The sequence below is a fragment of the Bos indicus genome, chromosome 23, assembly GCF_029378745.1.
Source record: "Bos indicus isolate NIAB-ARS_2022 breed Sahiwal x Tharparkar chromosome 23, NIAB-ARS_B.indTharparkar_mat_pri_1.0, whole genome shotgun sequence".
Classification (NCBI taxonomy): Eukaryota; Metazoa; Chordata; class Mammalia; order Artiodactyla; family Bovidae; genus Bos; species Bos indicus.
The window spans coordinates 21,562,676-21,582,975 of NC_091782.1; the positions used below are offsets into that span (position 1 = coordinate 21,562,676).

General features: G+C 44.3%; 1 protein-coding gene across 6 annotated transcripts in view; it reads right to left on the minus strand.

Annotated features, from left to right (window-relative positions):
* ADGRF5 (adhesion G protein-coupled receptor F5) overlaps positions 1 to 20,300 on the minus strand; it is a 112,774-nt gene that overhangs the window by 32,193 nt on the left and 60,281 nt on the right. For 4 of the 6 annotated variants that reach the window (XM_019985740.2, XM_019985742.2, XM_019985739.2 and 1 more), the window contains exons 3-8: positions 17,880 to 17,934; positions 7,529 to 7,699; positions 5,088 to 5,264; positions 4,849 to 4,958; positions 2,218 to 2,276; positions 828 to 973 (exon numbers count right to left, since the gene is read on the minus strand). In XM_019985740.2, the coding sequence (XP_019841299.2) occupies positions 828 to 973; positions 2,218 to 2,276; positions 4,849 to 4,958; positions 5,088 to 5,264; positions 7,529 to 7,699; positions 17,880 to 17,934 (718 nt within the window). The remainder of the gene's footprint in view (positions 1 to 827; positions 974 to 2,217; positions 2,277 to 4,848; positions 4,959 to 5,087; positions 5,265 to 7,528; positions 7,700 to 17,879; positions 17,935 to 20,300) is intronic. The other 2 variants (XM_019985741.2, XM_019985744.2) reach the window with 1 other exon arrangement.

Genomic DNA, 20,300 nt, shown 5'->3' on the forward strand with positions numbered 1-20,300 from the left:
ACCTGGAGGGCTTGCCAAAATACAGGTTGGCCCAGGTTGGTCTGGGGTGACTTCCAGAATTTGCTTTTCTAACAAGTTCCCAGATGCTGCTGGAGGGGCCACACTTTTGAGAACTACTGCTCCAGAGTAACAATGGACCCCTGGTCAATATCAGTGCATCTCATAAATACCCGCCCCCCATCACAATGTTAGTTCTACTTCTGGGGAGGTTTTGGGCCTGTCAACCCTAATATTCATTGGAAGAACTGATGCTAAAGCTGAAGCTCCAATACTTTGGCCACCTGATGAGAAGAGTCAGCTCATTGGAAAAGACCCTGATGCCAGGAAAGATTGAGGGCAGAAGGAGAAGCGGGAGACAGAGGATGTGATGGTTGGATGGTATCACTGACTCAATGGACATGAGTTTGAGCGAGCTCTGGGAGATAGTGAAGGATGGGAAAGCCTGGTGTGCTATAGTCCATGGGGTCACAAAGAGTCAGACATGACTGAGTGACTGAACAGCAACAACCATCGCAATGTTAGTTCTCCTTTTTGAATGTTTTGAGTCTGTTAATTAAAAAAAAAAAAAATCCGTAAACCCAGATGGCTCTGTGGCCCTGTAAAATCTCTCCCTGCTGGGACCCTCCACGCCTGCCGCCACCCAAAGGAGGTGCCAAAGTGGCCGATGGTGGGGAGAAGGCACAAAACCTGTATGCCAGGAACTGGAGAGTTTCTCTCCACAGAGGAAGTCGTCATGTGACTTCTCAGGCTTACACATCATGATAAATACTGTTACCATATCTAAGTAGAATGTACTCATAGGAAGGATGCAGCGATCGTCTACTTACTGCTGTAAGTAACCTGATAGGAACTGCTCTCCATCTTGTAGGTCTGATTGAGGTTCTGTGTGACTTTCTCGTTCGCTTTACGCATTAACGCAGGTGATGCTGTTGTTGTTGTTGTGATTTCGTACGTCACAACCACACTTCCAGGCCTGGATGGAGACCACTCAGTTCAGTAAAAGCAGTAAGTGACCTGGAAGAGTCTAGATCCTTATGGTTTGTTTGCATAAGAAAGCAAAATGGCAGGAAGAGCCTGGGGACCTTTTTCTTTGAGGGTTCACTGAAATCCACTTATTTCTAAGCTCTAGTTAAAAGCCTGAGGCAGGGTTCAAACACTCAAATGTCTGCAGACAGGTAACATAAATGGCCAGAATAGCCAGATGGGGTGGAGTGAATTGAATCCCACAAGTAGTCCAAGGGTATTAAGTACAAGGTAGAGACTGTTGTCACACAGTCATGCTGACCCAGGGTTACCAGCTATGCTGAATATCCAGTGAAGTCAGAATCCTCAGTGCTTCTGGAAACATTCTTAATTTTTCAATTGGCAAGTGAATTTTTGAAACACTGGGCGAACACACTCAGGGCTGTCAGGGCACCTAACTCCACGGGGAGGCATTACATGGTGTTGTACAACATTATAGCCATGGCTGACTGGCTAATTTTCTAAAGTAAAGGCATATTTGGGACTTTCCTGGTGTCCAGTGGCTGAGACTCTGTGCTCCCAATGCAGGGGGCCTGGATTTGCTCCCTGGTCAGGGAACTAGATCCCACATGCTGCAACTAAAGATTCCATGTGCGGCAACTAAGACCTGGCACAGCCAAATAAATAAATGTTAAAAAATAAAATAAAATAAGGGCATCATTGCATGACATTATTTCATTTTTGTATTTCTGACCTTCTAGATGCCACATCTTTGTTTGCATAATTCATGCATGCATAGAATAACACAAATCTTTTTCTCACATTCCCCCTAGATAGGTACATCTCTAAGGAGTGAACTACTGTTCATTATTTCCTTCCCCTTTAAGCCCCAGAAATCTGGCTTTGTCTTCACCTCTATCAAACTGTTCCCATTGGGCATCCCAGATGGTGCTCCTCTAACAGGCTTTTGCTTTTTCATTAACCTTTTGGTATCTGCCAATGGAAGCGTGCATGTATGCTAAGTCGCTTCAGTCGTGTCCGACTCTTTGCGACCCTATGAATGGTAGCCTGCCAGGCTACTTTGTCTGTGGGATTCTCCAGGTGAGACTACTGGAGTGAGTTGCCAAGCCCTCCTCCAGAGGATTTTCCCACCCAGGGATCAAACCCATGTCGCCTGCGGCTCCTGCCTTGCAGGCAGATTCTTTACCACTGAGCCCGCCATTGGATAAAATTACCCTGTTATAGCATTCTTACCTGAACCCTGTCACCGTCACCAATTTGAAGCCTGGTAAAATACTGTAACCCTTCCAGAACTGGAAAATAAAGCAAGACGAGTACCATTAATCAAGGTCCACTGAAAGATATGTCAAATGATTTGAAAGAGTAAAAAGTGTGTATTTCTTATCGTGTGTGCGTGCTCAGTCACTTCTGACGTGTCCAGGCAAGCATACTGGAGTGGGTTGCCACGCCCTCCTTCAGGAGATCTTCCCATCCCAGGGATTGAACACGTGTCTCCTGTGTCTAATGCATTGAAGGTGGATTTTTTACCCACTGAGCCACCAAAGAAGCCCATATTACTTATCTTCTTGGGTAAAATGCTCTCTGTATATTTTGTTAAGTGGCCGAACAAGCGCTAGCTTTGTCAGATCTTTGGAGAAGTAATTCCTATTTACCTGGGTCATTCTGGGTTCTCCAGGAAGCAAACGCCAGAGTAAATGTGCAAAAATATTGACTTAGGGAGGCTCCCTGGTGGCTCAGTAGTAATCCACCTGCCAGTTCAGGAGACACGGATTCAATCCCTGGTCTGGGAAGATCCCACATACCTCAGGGAAACCAAGCCCGAGACCCACAACTACTGAGCTGACATGCTGCAAGTACTGAAGCCCACTTGCCCTAGAGTCTCTGCTCTGGAACAAGAGAAGCCACTGCAATTAGAAGCCCACGCATCACCAGGAAGAGCAGCCCCACTCACTGAAACTAGAGCAAGCTCACACAGCAGTGAAGACCCAGCACAGCCATAAACAAGTTAAATTAAAAAAAAAAAAAAAGACTTAGGAAATGCCTAGAGGAAAGCAATGAGGAGGCATCAGAGAAGGCAGAGAGAGCCATCAGACCCGAGCGCAACTGAACAGGAAGGGAGGTGAGATGAAATCATCTAGACTGAGCCTAGAAGCACAGTGCAGCCTTCAAAGGAGTCAGGCATTTGTTAGACAGATCTGCCCTGCTCATTCACTGGTAGTGGGCAGCAGTTGGGACCCACGGTCAATTTACATTTCCTGCAGTTGGAAATCTACCAGGTGTCTTCTTGTGACCAATACAGTGCCTGATTCCTCACTAAACATATCACAGTTTTGGTTGAGCCAATGTGGTTTTTACTGATGTTTTTAACTCCACTTTGTTTCCCTGAATTCCAACTCTGCAGGAGATTCAATTTGAATCAAGTTACATTTACAGGGTAGATTACACCTGCAAAGTGCTGTGTTAGGGAGCTGGATGGGCGGGATCAAACAATTAATATGTTACTATCTTTTTTCCTCAAAAGTATACAATGTCGTGTGATATGTGTAGTGTGACTTGCGTGCATGAGGAGGAGTCTCATGCTGTGCAGAACTATTACATGCCTGATATGCAAATCGGATATCCAAGAACTCTCCTGTATCAGCATTGCATCATGGCACCGATTACAAATATTAACCCCTACTTGACTAGGGTAAGCGGGAGGCTGCTCCTGGTTTGAGCAGGCGGTTGGCTGCCTGGAGAGTTAAGGGGAGTCATTACATCTACCTATAGCAATTTGTCCCACACCAGTTGAGAAGCTCTATTCCAAGTGAGTTTATTCAACCAAAGTATTTAGGTTTAGATGAATTAATCCAATGTAAAGCACTTAGAACAGTGTTTGGCACACATTTTACATTGAGGGAATACTCTTTAATTTAACATGAGCAGATTTTCACATGCATACATACTTTTTCATATTCTTTTCTATTATGGTTGATCACAGGATACTGAATATAGTTCCCTATGCTATCCATTTATGTATAATCCATTTTATGGGATTAAAATGAAACTGAAACTAGAGACATCCCCCCCAAAAAACAATCCCATTTTTTATCCATTCTATGTACAATAGTTTACATCTGCTGACCCCAAACTCCCAGTCCTTTCCTCCACTCCCCTTTGATAGCAAGTCTGTGCTCCGGATCTGCGAGTCTATTTCTGGTATGTGGAATCTGAAGTATGACACAGATGAATCTATCTACATGAGTAAATTTAAATCTGCCTTAAGTGTGAATGCTTAAGGACCTCTAGTATCAAGTGGTGTGGAATCCTCTATGTCAGACTTAACTGTTCTGCACAAAAGATGTTAGGGGTTTCATCAGTGTGGAGTGTAAAGATGAATAGAAATGCACCATCTGATACTTCTAGACCAAGGTTTTGGACCTTTGAACAGGTTTTAGTGAGTTAATGCCACCAAATTTTATCTGAATCAATTCTATTCTGGGAAGAATTTCCACCTATATGTCAAGATGATGTCAAAGATGGTAGATCAAGATGATGTCAAGGTCAAGATGGTGTCAAAATGCTCAAGATGATGCCAAAAGTCAAGATGAAGCCAAAGAGGTCAAAATGATGTCAAAAGTCAAGATAATGTCATGGGTCAAGATGATATCAGGTCAAAATGACATCAGGTCAAGATGTCAAAACATCTTCTGAACACAGTATGATTCGAGCAGTTCTTAAATCATCATCCCAGAGGTATAGAAATAATTTCAACATAAACTTCATGAATTCTGACAGATTCAAGCAAACAACCCACTGTAAATGCAATAGATTCAGCTCAGCTCAGAGTTTGTTGGTGAAGAAATGCCTGGAACCATAACCCACCGCTGTTTCCAGGTCAGTCTTGTAGGACTTATAGAGGGCAGAGGAAGAGTTCTTGAGGTCTTCTTGAAAGCCCACATTGAGTCTGACCGACATTCTCAGGATAATATCTGCTGAGAACACAGGACCATATTTTTAGAATCCCATGTTAGCATTGAGTACACACAAGACAGAGAAACATTTTCTTGAGTTGATATCAAATGGGCACTCAACAAACAAACATTCAGTGACCAGTTACTTACCTCCCTGGAGCTGGCAAAAAGGTCCCTTGGGAGGCAGTCCCTTAAGGCAACTGCAGTGATGCCCTGCAGAGGAACCATCATGTCCCTGACAAGTGAGATTGTGGAGGCAACTTTCCTGAGGCCACTCATAGCCTGTCTCACAGGAGCACCAGATTTCATTTCCAGTAGGCCTGCAGACTGTCATCAACCAGAACAGTGAGGAGAAAAAAGGTGTAATTTATAGATTACAAGTTCTTATGCTTGTAGGAAATCCTAACGCCACTCCACATTGCCCTTCTGGGAAGTTCAGTGGATTTGCATGAGGTTCTCGTAATTCCCATACATATCACCTTTTGTGAGGCATGGCCATCTAAAAGAAGGCAATGCTAACTATCCCAGCCACTGCCTACAATGATAAGATGGTAAACAGATTCTCAGACTTTGAGTATATGGCAGCAAACTTCTAAAATGGCCCCAGCCATCCTTGCCTCTGGGTACTAACACCCTGTTATAGATTCCTGCTGGCTCAGTGTTAAAGAATCCACCTGCCAATGCAGGAGACACAGGTTCAACCCCTGGGTTGGGAAGATTCCCTAGAGAAGGAAAAGGTTACCCACTCTAGTATTCTTACCTGAGAAATCCCATGGGCAGAGGAGCCTGGGGGGCTATAGTCCATGGGGTTGCAGAAGAGTTGGACATGACTTAGTGACTAAGCAGCAACAATAACTCATATTATACTAGGATTGTTCTGGATGACCAACAGAATCCAGCAGAAGTGGTGCTATATTACTTCTGAGGTTGGGTTATAGAAGACAATGTGGATTCCCTCTTGGTTACATGTGCTCTCTCTCTCTCTCTCTCTCTCTCTCTCCCTCTGATCACTTGGTCTGGGGGAAGCCAGCTGCATTGATGAGGACATGTCACAGAGAGGCCTACATGATTAGGAACTGAGGTCTCCAGCCAATAGCTATGGAGGAGCTGAGGATCTACCAGCAACCATGTGTGTGAGCGTGGAAGCAGGTTTTCCAGCCCCAGTTGAGCCTTCAGATGACTGCAACTCAGGCTAATGGCTTGACTACAGCCTCACAAGAGACCCTAAGCCAGAGACATCCAGCTAAACTCTTCCTGGATTTCTGGCCTTCAGAAACTGTGTAACATGATAAATGTTTGTTGCTTTTGTTTGTTTGCTTTGGCTGCACCATGTGGCTTATGGGATCTTAGTTTCCCAACCAGGGATCAAATCCAGGCTCTTGGCAGTGAAAACGCAGAGTCCTAACCACTGGACTGCCAGGGAATCCTGAGTTTGTTGTTTTAAGATGCTAAGTTTCGGAGAAGCAATAGATAACAAATATAGAATATAATTCTAAACTTGTGCCTTTTATAATCAAGCCAGATGTGACCAGCCCAAGCAGAACCTAATCCCACTGAAAACTGACATTGAAAAATGCTCTGAAGACTTTGAAGTTATATCTAAAACTGCACTAACACCATATTCCTGGGAATTCTGCAGGCGGGCATCTAGGCAAAGGCCCACAGGATGACTTTCCAAAGCAAAGTCATCAAAGAACTGTTGCTGAAATAGAAGGGACACCCAGGCCCCCCGGAATCCCTGGACACCGCTGCTGTCCTGTGCGCCAGTAGTAGGAGAGGGTGAAGCAGAAACAGGGAAGTCAAGGCTGCTAGTGAGTGTGGTGGGCACTGGTAATTCGAAGGAAACCAACGAGACCCTTTTGGTCAAAAATCTCTCTCTTACTGACCTGAAATCCCACTGCTAAAACCTTTTTGGTTGTTTTGTTTTTTTGGTGCTGTTTTCATTTGCTTGTTTTTGAGATAGATGTAGGGGTGGGATTTGAATAACTTTGGACTCCCACGTGAAAAATGAATGTGCCTTAAGGATGGCAAAAGTGACCATCCCCAGACCATCTACCACATTCCAGGTATTGTTTAGTATTTGACACACATTGTCCAGCCTTAAAAATACTCTGTTTTGTGTACTAGGATTTAAAATGCCTTTCAGATAACTGATAAGAACCTACTGAATAGCACAAGGAACTCTATTCAATACTCTTTCGTGATCTATGTGGGAGAAGAATCTAAAAATGAATAGATACATGTGTATATATAACTGATTCACTTTGTTGTATGGTGGGAACTAACACAATATTGCAAATCAACCATACTTCAATAAAAAATTAATTAGAAATACCTTTCTTGAAAGGATCATAACATAAGCTGTTGGAAGAGAGGAAGGGGGAGACATAGAAAAGGGGGGAGGAAATTTGGGATGCTAAGATATGAATATTGGGTCAGTAAGTCTCCTCACCCACCCATCCATTGCCTCCTGTCTGAGGTTCACTCTTCCCAGGCTGCTCCCCTCCACACCCCACATTCCCAAGCAGCCCAGAGTAGTTTCTTCTGATTAGTTCAATCCTCCTCTTTCAAGCAATAGGCCTTTTACTCACCTGTTGACACCTCGATGCTCAAAATGTCAGTAGCTAGGTCAGTGTCATTCCCTTGAATTGGAAAACTGAGGTTGTTCAAATAAGCTTTAATAGGTTCCAGGAAGGAGGCATTTTCAAAACTGATCTCAACATCGACGGTGAACTCTTGAGCTGCAGGGCTGCTTATGGCAACTGGAAAGAAAGCAGACAAAGGCTGTGAGCACATACCATGTGGGGAGGAGAGAGAACACACTGACATTTTAGAACTTAAAGCCAATGAAACTTAGGAGTTTAGGATGAGCATATACACACTACTATGTATAAAGTAGATAACCAACAAGGACTCTACCATATAGCACGGGGAACTCTACTCAATACTCTGTAATAACATATAGGGGGAAAGAGTCTGAAAAAGAATGGATATATGTATATGTATAACTGAATCACTCTGCTGTACACCTGAAATTAACACAACACTGAAGGTCAACTATACACCAACATAAAACATTTTTAAAAAACCAATGATGGAGACACGTGGATGCCTTTAAGAACTCATCACCCTTTAAGAATTTCTAATAAACATTTTTATTTTATGTTTGTTTACTGAGAAAGAGAAGTTTGTTTACTAATCACCACCAAGTCCTCCCTTCATGGGCTTCCTCTCTATGATTTTGCTATTTAGAGGAGAAATGAAATAGATCTAACTGGTATCAGCACTGTGGTCTCCAGGCATTTGAGAGCTTCACAGACCAAGATGAGAACTTGTCCGTCCTCTCCATTCTCATAACCCCTCTTTGATGTCCAAGGCTGTGTGAGAACAGACTCTAATGAGACAAGAATAGAAGCAGGGAGACCCAGCAGGGGAACTTGGCAACTGTCTAGACAATCAAAGCCAGAGTCCTGACTCACCAGAATGAGTCAGTACATTTCTGACATCGCTCAACGGTCATGCACGTGTTTTGAGAGCTCAAGGATGCATGGTTTGAAGACCTCTGGAAAAAGCCACTAGTTAATTCCCTTTGTTCTTAGCCTGTGCACGCACTGTGGACTCTTTGTTCTCACTCTGTATCTCCCTTGTCCAGAACATGATAGACACTCAACAAAAGCAAAATTGGCAAATTGGAAAGTAAAATAAAAGAGACCTTCAGCAATTCATTGTTTTTTCAAATTGTCTCCAAACTGGTTGCCTGGAAGGCATTCTAGATGCGTCTGCTTCCCACACCAGGCAAGCCAGACAATAGATCTACCGGAAGGTGCCTTCGTGGTTTCCACTATTGCATCACATCTGGAACACTGGCTGTAAGCTTCTTAGGGGCAGAAACTGCTTCTTTCACTTCTCATGGCCTTACCCACTCCATCTGGCATGGAGCCCAGCACGTAATAAATTCATGTCCAGTAGATTCTTGTTAAACCTGTGACTTCTGAGTTGAGTCTCAGATTCACCTTTTTGTCATAGACAGAACCTGTGGTTCACTCTTGGCTGAAATACATAACTGGAACAGAAGCCATGGGCTTGGTTGGTAGCTAATGCAGAGCCTTTAGAGAATAGGAGAATCTTTTTATACAGATGCCTTGAGAAGACAAGTTGTGGCTTATTTTATTTTGCTGGTCAAGTAAGGAAAAGATTAATGAATACTTGTAAAATTTTTCCTTTTAAAATATAAGTAAAATCTGCAAAAATGTAAAATCTGGAAGTATGATATATCATATATATGACTATATATATTTAAAATAATATATATGATATATAAAATGATAATATATAAATATACATGATATGTTATATATAAATCTAAAACCTTAACATTAAAATTCTATATCTGTTTTCTAAAAGGGCAAAGAATGTCTCTCATAATATTGTAAGATTTGTTTTAAATATTCCAAGGATTATTTATGTGCAAACCTAAAATGAAATACATTTACTATGGGAAACTCCAACTGATAAATGTTTATTGCAGAAAATGGTAGTATTTGTCCACTTAGAGGTGTAAACTCTGTTTTTCTAGGAGTTTGGTTTTACTTATCAACCTTGTTGAGAATTATTTCTTTTTGGCATTCATCAACTTGCTATAACTAACTCAACCCTTTAAAAATGTCTGTGCACATTTTCTTAAAATTACAAATGCCTCTTAAGCTGTTTCTTCCATATAAACATGTATTTACAAGTAGAACACAGTGACTTTTAAAACCTAGAATGGAATCTCAGTCTGTCATGATACTACGGCATATCTTGAAGTTTCCTGTTTTCTTTCTGATTTGCAAATGATTCTATGATGAAAAGCAAGCTTCCTGGAAGGACTGCTAGTCTTCTCCTGAGCGATCCTAACCTGTATGTTGTCTGCTAGGAACATTTGCAATGGTGGCTGCATGATATTTGCAAGGTCTGTTTGAGAGCACATTCTTTTCCTGAAAGGTAATGCAGCCATGTTTATGCTTTCCAGAGGATTCAGAAGCTCCAGGATCCTCTTTGCTGTGGTCAGTCTACTCCCCTCCCATGAATGAATGTAAACAGGATTTCCTGGACAGTAGCTGCTTTTCTGATAAGTGAGGTCAGTAACAATCCCACATCACCCACTTCATCACCTGCATCTTTGTCTCCCAGGGTCTAATCCCAGCATGATTTCAGTGCCTGCCTAAAGGCAGTTAGTGTAATTCATCCCTGAGCCCACCTTTCTCTACATGCTCAGAGAACAAGCATGTACTTGAAAAGCACATGGTAATTCCTGGACGTCATCATTCCCCACTGAAACCAAGGTAGTTCTTCTGCTGAGACCCTACAAGAAGCTGAGCCAAAAGCCTAAAATACTACTAAGAGGGGACTTTCCTGATGGTCAAGTGGTTAAGAATCTGCCTTGCAATGCAGAGGATGGGGGTTCGATTCCTGGTCTGGGAACTAAGATCCCACATGCCACAGAGTAACCAAGCCTGTGCCACAGTTAGAGAGTCTGTGTGCCACCTAGAAAGATCCTACATGACTCAAGAAGATCCCATGTGCCACAACTAAGACTCGACACAGACAAATAAATAAATATTTAAATACATAAATATGAAAATAAACGAATAATAAAATAGCTCTCTGAAAGTATATTCCAATGAGGACTGTTCCTGTGACTCTAGTGAGTTATAGTCTATGGCATCTGTGTCCGTTTTCTTTTTTGCCTTGCTGAGCAGCATATAGGATCTTAGTTCCCTGAACAGAGATTGAACCCATGCCCCCTGCAGTGGGAGCACGATGTTTTAACCACTGGACTGCCAGGGAAGTCCCTGTGCAAGTAATCACTAAAGCACCAGCCTCTGAAACCCTCTTCTCCTCATCCATGTTTTATGTTCTTGACAACTTCTAAGGGAGTTTCAGAATAACCCTCAGCCTGAGCAGTGATTCTCCAGAGACTAAGGATGGGGAAATTTTAATAGAGAAATGTCTTCTTGAAAATGGTCAGTTCTTCAAACAGGCTCAAGAACTCAGGCATAGTAACTCAGAAAGCTGTGTACAGGCTGGTCCTTGAGAATCATCTATTCCAGTGGTCCCCACCCCTGGCTGATGATCACCACAGGTAGGGAATTCTACACACAAATACTTTGGAGCCTCAACTCAGGTGAGTCAAGGTAGAATCTTTATCAGTTAGGTCCAGAAATCTGTAGCCTGGGCTGAAGAAGATGCCCGTCCTGATTTGGGTCATTTCTCCCCGTATAGAGTATCATGGTGCCATGGGCAAACAGAACACAGAAACACCACTGGGCCTCCAGCCCCTGTAATGCCCCAGGGAGAGTACCTGAATTTAAGGGACAAAGCCCAGATGCTCAGGATCAGCATGACTGCAGAGGGTGGGGTCAGGGGGCATGCTTTGCGGTCGAAAGACCACTCTCTGTCCTCTTTGCCTCCTCCAAACCTAAGGGCTTCCGAGCTTGGGACAGCGAAGCTGGTGGTCCTGCCAAGGCTACAAGGGACCCAGAAGGAACACGACCATGCCTCCACACTAAGTGTACATTTTAGATGCCCTTCTGTGCTCCTCGCCTGCCTCTGGGCCACCTGATTCCAGACAGTTCAGTGTGTTTTGTCTTGAGCTCCTTCATCCTGGTATTGTTTGTCTGAATTCTCATGGACTCACGGATACCCCAGTGGAAGGCAGATCATCAGTGTCACAGATGCAGGCCTCTCATTGGCCCTGGAAAGCACAAACCAGCCAGGATTTCCCCTCTCCTTTCCCATAAATCACTGCCCGCCACACAGCACTTATCTTAAAGAGACATTTCTGGAAAGCTGGCCACAAACTGTGACACACAGTTCTGGGTCTTAATCACAGCTGTTTAAGCCAATGATGCGATTTTCGCCTGACCACTTCACTGGGAATTATGGCTCCTTCAGAAGTCAGAGACTAAGTCAATGCATATATCAATTTCCCACCTGCAATAGAACGAGCCTGCTGACTTTGCCCAGGAAAAATGGGTTCACTCTGGTTTTCTCTTGACCAACAGGGACCACGCCTTTTTATTATGGAAGATTTGGCTCTCTGGTTTCTCCCCCTTAGTCCTGTAGCAGGTAAATATTAAAAGCTACCTGTTCTGCTTGTTTCCTAACATGGTCTAGTAGGTGGCAGTCTGGCAGCATCGTCTGGCTCTACTAAAGCATTGTCAGTGGAGAATCAAAGATCCTGGTTCTCCCTTTAGCCTTTAGAAAGGTTTGTTCACACAGGGGAAAACTGCCAGAACCCCAGGGGCAGTTGCGGATGGGTGGGGTGGGGGGGGTGGGCAGCACTATGGCTTAAAACATTGGGCTGTGCGGTCTAAAGAAAAGAGTCAATTCTGGTCGCTTGTTATACACCCGAATAATCAAAGTCAGCACCATATACAGTGGTATAGTGCCCCTTACTCAATAAAGCTGCTCTGAGAATCACAGCTACATAACCTTCCTCTAAATATGCTAGCGAGATCTCAGTTTCCTCCTGCAATATATGCACAAGAAGAAGCCCCAGACCACCATCAGTCTCCTGGAATTCCCTCTGCCTGGAGCTCCCTCCTCCCTCCCTTCTTCCGTCCCATAGTTGCTCCTTCTTCCAGGCCTCAACCTGGTCACTCTTTGAGCCCACGGGTGCTCACTGACCCGAGGACTCACAGAATCAAGGCATTGTGAAGTTGTTTGAGTATTTTAAGGATCATTTTGGATAACCACTCTTCAGATGCCCTCTATAAACATTCCTGTCAAGTACTTATTAGATTGGCTTGAATACTTCGCATGACATCAAACTCGCCTTGGTGTAAGTGGCCCAGCCCATCATTAGTCAGTTCTGTTAGTAACTTACATCTAGTTCAGACCTATTTCTCTGTAGCTGCTACTACTTCCTTGGCAGTAGCTTTGCCTTTTGCAGACTCCCATTGTGTGATGACTCTGCTTTCCATATTACAAACTTTATACCCTATCCTCATAACCAGATTAAAAGTTGACAGCAGGCAGGCAGTGAGTTTTATGTTCTTGGTGCCCAAAAGGCATTCGATAAATACATACTAAATACATGTTGGAGAGAATTTTTTGCTAAAAAAACAAAACAAGCCATGGCGTGGAATCTCACAGGCAAGAGCCAGAAACACAAGTTGAAAACTATGACTTGTAACTATGAACTTGGACTTGGAGCCAGGGCTGAGATAAATGTCCTCTTACCTGGGAGGCTACTGAACTCTGTGAGCCAAGTTTTGGTTGTTTATAAACAGAGCACTATTTTCTCTGCTCAATTGTTGCTAAGGAGCTGAGGTATGAAGACCCCTAACAAACAGCCTGGCATATAGTAGCCACTTTGAAACAGCGTGTAGAAATAATAATACTGATCATAATGAGGATTATCATTTATGCACATGTCTGCTGGCAGGTCAACAAAACCTCTGATTCTGTTCTAACCAGGTCTCCCTTTTGAGTTAGGGAAGCAAACAAACAGGCAGAGCACACCAGCGCTGCTTTCTCCTTACTCTGCCACCACCACTGCCGGCTCAGAGCCTGAAACGCCACAAGTTATCATACGGAAGATGAGTGTCAGGAGAACCTGCAAATCTCTTCCCCAGCCTGGAGAAGGCACTGCATTTCCTGAACCCAGATCAAAAAGAGCCAGCCACACCTGGACTGCAGATCTACAGAAAGTTCAGGATTTCCAGGCTGGCAGCTGGCAACCCAACCTGGTAGGAACCTCACTCTCCCTGAACAGGCACGAAGACAGAAGCGCCTCCAGCTCAGGGTCAGGACATCCTGGGGCTCCCTTTCTCCCAGTGTCTTCTCCCACCAGCCGTTTCTTCTGAAGCCAAAGAAGAACCAATGTGGACTCTTCAGTCTAGGACCCGAGACACGTTCCCAGTTAACCTCAAAAATCTGGCTTGGGGAACTTGACAGCTGATGTGGAGGATACATTTGTATTATTTCCAACCAACAAGAAACTTTTTTTTAGCAAATACTTTTAAGTCAGGCCATCCAGGCACTTTAGTTATTTGTTTGTTTTTGGCTGCATGTGGGATCTTAGTTCCCAACCGGGGATGGAACCCACACTGCCACAGTGGAAGCATGAAGCCCTAACCACTAGGCCCCCAGGGAAGTCCCAAAAACTTCTGCTTTCAATCCGCATAAAGACTAAGTTTCCAGCTGACTGGCATGTTTCCAAAATAAGATTTTCATTCCAGCTCTGGCTTCTGCTTATTGCCTCCACCTTCCCAGTTACCCAGGTCTGTGTATTCCCTGTTACCCCTATGTCAAGCCTGTCCCCAGGTCCTTTGGACTCATTTCTCAAAATGTCTTACACAAGTGTTCCCTTTGTCCCTTTCCTAGGTCATTCCAGAGACCTGGCCCATGATGTTCAGCACTGCTGAGCATCCTCGCTGGTCTCCCAGCGCTGACTTCACCTAATTCCTTCAGCCATAACCATCTGGCAAATTCCAATGGCTTCCACCAGTTCTCTCTCTGCGAGCCTCTCAGCTGGTATGGAATCCACGTCCTGGTTGAACTGAGGCAGAATTCTGAATACTCTGACCAGTGTTTTTTTTTCTCTGCTCCCCAAGAACCACTCTGCTCTAACAGGAAGTATTCTGCTATTCTTGTCTCTGGCCTCTGGGTTTTTGTTCAGGCTTCTTTTCCTTAACAGAGTTTTGAAAGAATTTTCCTAAAATGATAATATCATGGCATCCATCCTTCTGCTTTCAGGAGTTATATGAAATCTTCTCTGCACCAAGTATAGTTTGGGCTCTTTCAGACACAACATTTTTATTAAAAGTCAGTTACATTTGTTTTAATTAAAGAAACATTAAAACAAACAAAACAAGTACCCTCTAGATAATGTTATTAATATTGAACAATATGTACTAAATATTATTTAATTCTCTCAACTCCTGTATAGTAATAATATATCTGGAGATTTGTATGTGGGTTTCCAAGGTGGCGCAGTTGGTAAAGAATCTGCTTGACAATGCAAGAGACACAAGAGATGCAATTTCATTCCTGGGTCGGGAAGATCCCCTGGAGTAGGAAAAGTAACCTGCTCCAGTATTCCTGCCTGGGAAATTCCATGGACAGAGGAGCCTAGTGGGCTACAGTCCATGGGATTGCAAAGAGTTGGACACGATTGGATGACAAAGCATGCATACGCACATATTTGTATGTATGTATCTATATGTGGGTTTGGGTATGTGTGATAGATTTTTGACACATAATAAGTGATGGAGGAAGAAGTCTATAGCTCAGAAGAAATATGAGTATTGATCCTCTCTTGAAAGGTGATTTCTATCTCAAAACTTAAAGCTCTAAATATTTGTTCCAGTGCCTCAAAAGAAAATTCCTTTTAAGAATTCTTTCTCTTGAAACCTCTGTTTGCCTCTGTTGGTATTAAGCCTCCAGAACACAGACATTCCTGTGTGGCCTTTGTTGGATTTAACATTCCTGTTGCTTTCCTAGTTTTCCGGGGGTGCGATGCTCTTAACTGCAGCTTACATCCTGAGTATCCGTGACCTAGTGCCTGGGACTTTCCATGATCCGTTCTTGCTTCAGTGATTTGTAAAAGTACCAAAGCCAAACCATCTGTTGCAGGTGATGAGCTGAGTCATTAACACTTCCAAAATGACTCCAGAGACCCAAGAGCACAGGACCACATATTTAAAAAAACAGAAAACATGTTCTCCTGGTGATTTATCATTGCCGTGATCGTTTTTAATGAAAGCGTGTCTGGAAAAACTGTGGAATGTCAAATTCCTAGACGTGGAAGTGGTTTCCTCCCTGACGGCTGATCTCTCAGGCTATCACCAAGGGTCACAAATAGTTGGAAGTGCAGGAAGATGTTACTTTTCCAGCTGTGGGGTCACCAACCATCCCTGAGGAAGCTGGCAGGGACTGGAGCTGGGACTTAACGCAAGTGGTTTGATTTTAGGAAGAGAAGTCTTTCAAAATATTTGACTGGGGACCTCGTTGGCCTGTTGCTGTCACGGGGACGGGAGGGTTCAAGGGGCTGTCAGGGATGGAGTAGAGATGATGGTACTTGTTTTAAAGCACAGGAAGTGCAGTCTGCGCTGTAGACCAGTGGTCCCCACCCTTTTGGGCACCAGGGATTGGTTTCTTGGAAGACAAGTTTTCCACGGACTGGGGTCGGGGGGTGGGGGTTGGTTTTGGAATGATTTATTGTGCACTTGACTTCCCTGATGGCTCAGATGGTAAAGAATCTGTGTGCAAAGCAGGAAACCTGGGTTCGCTCTGGGTTGGGAAGATCCTCTGGAGAAGGGAATGGCAGCCCACTCCAATCTTCATGCCTGGAGAATCCCATGGACAGAGGAGCCTGGGTGTTTACAGTCCATGGGGTCGCAAAGAGTTGGACACGACTGAATAACTAACACTTTCACTTTTTTCTTGATTTCTATTATTGTTACATCAGCTCCACCTCAGATCATCAGGCATTAGATCCTGGAGGCTGGAGACCCCTGCTGTGGATCACTTCAGGGAACGCAAGGAGGAGGGTGAGTGAGAATCCCATAGGGGTATAAAACCAGGCTAAAACAGAAAAGAAAGGGAAGGAAGGGAAGGGAAGGAGAGAAGAACAACAGTATAAACTTTCAGTGAGCATTTTGATAGTTTATTAACAATGTAATCGAATTCTCATTTCAGGCACTGGGTAACAGTCGGATCTGGTTATGGCCTGTGAAGGGTCCACCAGATACCTCTATCCTGCGCTCTGGGCAAGCTTGCTCTCCCTGTCAGCCTAATGTCTCTTTCCTACCGCAAGACTGAAAAGAACAAGTCATGATTTAATCCTAGTGCTACAAGTTAAGAAGTTTCTAGATGGTTGGTCTAGCCGCAAAGCCAGCAGACTCTTAGCGAAAAGGGACACAGCCTCTGAATTCACACAAGTGGCTATGACAGAGACACGCCCTCTCTTTATTTGTTCACTGGTCTGTTGAGACATTGGGCTACTGGCCAGGCTACAGAGAGGAAGAGGGTTCAAGGGGGCTCATGTCCCCTGTGAGTGGCAAACAGGAAGCTAAAGAATTGCAGTGCTTTGGGATAGATGTTGGGCCATGAGGATGTGTCACGGATAATGGGAACCCAGGAAAACAGCCCCTCCCTGTCTGGGGAAATTGATGGAAGAGCTTCTAAGACACGAATCCATGTGAATTGATTCCCCAGACAAGCAAAGGGGGCATGGTGGGTGGGATGCTGACTCTGTGACTCTCGCAGATACAGAGATATGTGAGAGGATGATCGGATTTATGCAGGGAAATAACAGCATCCAGTTGATGCTATAGCAAGATTGTTGTGATGGAAGGAGGATCTGGTCCTTGGAAAATGTAGCCTCCAGACAGACCCACCTGCCCCAGGTCTCACATGGGAGAGGGGACACTGAGGCTCATCATGCAGGTGTTCACAGCTCTCACCTGCCCCCGACCCTCCAAAAGGCAGAGCCCTGTGTTTCCCAGACCTCTTCTTTGGAATTTAGTGAGGAAATTGGAATGGGAAACAGAGGACTTGGGTCTAGTGGTTAAATTGATCCCTGAGACTAAGTGAGGAGTGAAAGGAGCCAAGATTAAAAGAAAAAGGAAAAAGAAAAGAGGCAATGCTGCTGGGTTGAGAGGAGAGAAGTGGCTTTTTGGTGGTGGTACAGGGCTGCTGGGGGAAGGGCCATGGGGTAATCTTCGGGATCTGAGGAGTGGTGATGGGACAGGACACTTGGATGGAGGGTATTGATAAGATCCCTTTAATATCATTTGACAGAGAATGGAGCGCCTTCGCAGTTACTTCTAGAAATTGAACCCTGAGGCGCTTGGAGACCGAATCATGTAGATACCAGTGTTTCAAAAAGTTACAACACATGCTGTTTGATGGGACTTACTAGAAAAGACAGTCAAGGAAATGTTTACATACCAGCTCGTTTTTGTCTTACTGGATCCTCCTCCATTAGTTCATGTTCATGGAGAAGCTGAAAGAACATTTTAAAAATAGTCAGTGAGTGTTATCAATGTCTTTTCATGATGGTTTTCTGCTCACAGGCCCGGGAATGTTCAAGCTGAGCGTAGGGCTGCTGGCTCTGGGTCAATACCTCATGCCCTGTGAATGGCGGGCCACCAGCAATGGGAGGGTAGGGAAGACGCGATGGATTGGCCTCTGGGATATGACCTTGGCATTGACTTTTTATAGACCAGTCACTAGATCCAGAAGCGGAAGAAATCAGCCTATCTGAGTCTCAGAGTTCCTGCAGCTTGAGGCCTGTCAAGAAGTATAAATTATGCTGTTCTCCATTGCACTGGGGCTTGAATCCTGAGTCATTCGGGCGGCATTTCAGACGAGTCTCACGACCTCTCCTCTGCACTCACTCAGCCTGTCCCCACCCCAGTATTTCTGTGGCCTTGGGACTATTTAGGTTATGCATGTTTAGAAATTATTTTCTCCTTCTCTAGCCCTTTTACTCCTAGATGGTCTTATGGTTGCTTTCTGGGGCAAGGCCTTTGAGACCCAGCTCTAGAGCCAGACTGTTAGGGTACAGAGCTGTGCCCCTTACTCGCCTGCGACTTTGAGGAAGTTACTTAGTCTCTTTGAGCCTCAGTTTTCTTTTCTGTAAAATGGAATAATAGTGCCGACCTCATAGAACTGTTACGAGAATTAAGCCAACTGCAATGTGGAATATACTAAGCTCTTAAAAGCATTAGTTATATCATATAGTATGATAGTTAAGAATTAAGTACTCTGCAGACATTGATTCAAATCCTAGCTCTTCCATAAAATGGCTGTGTGACCGTGAGCAAGTTACTTAACCTTTCTGTGCCTCAGCACTCACCTGTAGTATACAGATACAAATAGCTTGCCTCCTGAGGTTGTTGTGAGGAGCAAATGATTAATCAATGTAGAACACTAGAATAGCTTTAGAGACATAGTAAGTGCTATTCTGGGGCACGGCATCACACTGTTCTGGGGGCACCATTCACACAGAACACCCCTGCCCCCCCGACTGCATAAACCACTTGCTTCATCTCCATAAAGCTCATCTACTGTCAACACGTGGCTTCTTTAAGAACTGACATTGATTGGCTTTGCTGCTGGGCTCACTGCCAGCTCTGAAGCTTATAACCTCACCTTGACCTGATATATCAATAACCTCAGATATGCAGATGACACCACCCTTATGGCAGAAAGTGAAGAGGAACTCAAAAGCCTCTTGATGAAAGTGAAAGTGGAGAGTGAAAAAGTTGGCTTAAAGCTCAACATTCAGAAAACGAAGATCATGGCATCTGGTCCCACCACTTCATGGGAAATAGATGGGGAAACAGTGGAAACAGTGTCAGACTTTATTTTTCTGGGCTCCAAAATCACTACAGATGGTGACTGCAGCCATGAAATTAAAAGACACTTACTCCTTGGAAGGAAAATTATGACTAACCTAGATAGCATATTCAAAAGCAGAGACATTACTTTGCCAACAAAGGTTCGTCTAGTCAAGGCTATGGTTTTTCCAGTGGTCATGTATGGATGTGAGAGTTGGACTGTGAAGAAGGCTGAGTGCCGAAGAATTGATGCTTTTGATGTGGTGTTGGAGAAGACTGTTGAGAGTCCCTTGGACTGCAAGGAGATCCAACCAATCCATTCTGAAGGAGATCAGCCCTGGGATTTCTTTGGAAGGAATGATACTAAAGCTGAAACTCCAGTACTTTGGCCACCTCATGTGAAGAGTTGACTCATTGGAAAAGATTCTGATGCTGGGAGGGATTGGGGGCAGGAGGAGAAGGGGATGACAGAGGATGAGATGGCTGGAGGGCATCACTGACTCGATGGACGTGAGTCTGAGTGAACTCCGGGAGTTGGTAAGGGACAGGGAGGCCTGGCGTGCTGTGATTCATGGGGTCGCAAAGAGTCGGACACGACTGAGCGACTGATCTGATCTGATCTGACCTGATATGGGGCTCCTAGTTCATCCCTGCCTCCAAGTGAGTTTTCCTACAATGAGTTTCCCATCCCAAACTTCTTTTAAGTCTCAGTAGAGGAGCCAGATAACCCCCGCCCTCCAGGGTGTGTAGTTTACCTTGAACTCCCTCCCCTCACCCCCGCCGCCCCTTACCAGAGAGCACCACCTGAGACAGAGCTTGTTTTGCCCTCCATGGTCTCTGCCATTTTTTTCTAGTTATCTCCCATCTTAACGATATCAAGAAGAATGGTTCCGAAAACGTCTTCAACACCCGGTGCCAGGCACTGTTAAGTGCTTGGTGTGTGCTTGTTTATTTTATCCTCATGACAATCTAAGGTGTAGATACTGTTATCATCTGCATTTCACAGATGAGAAAACACAGGTGCGGA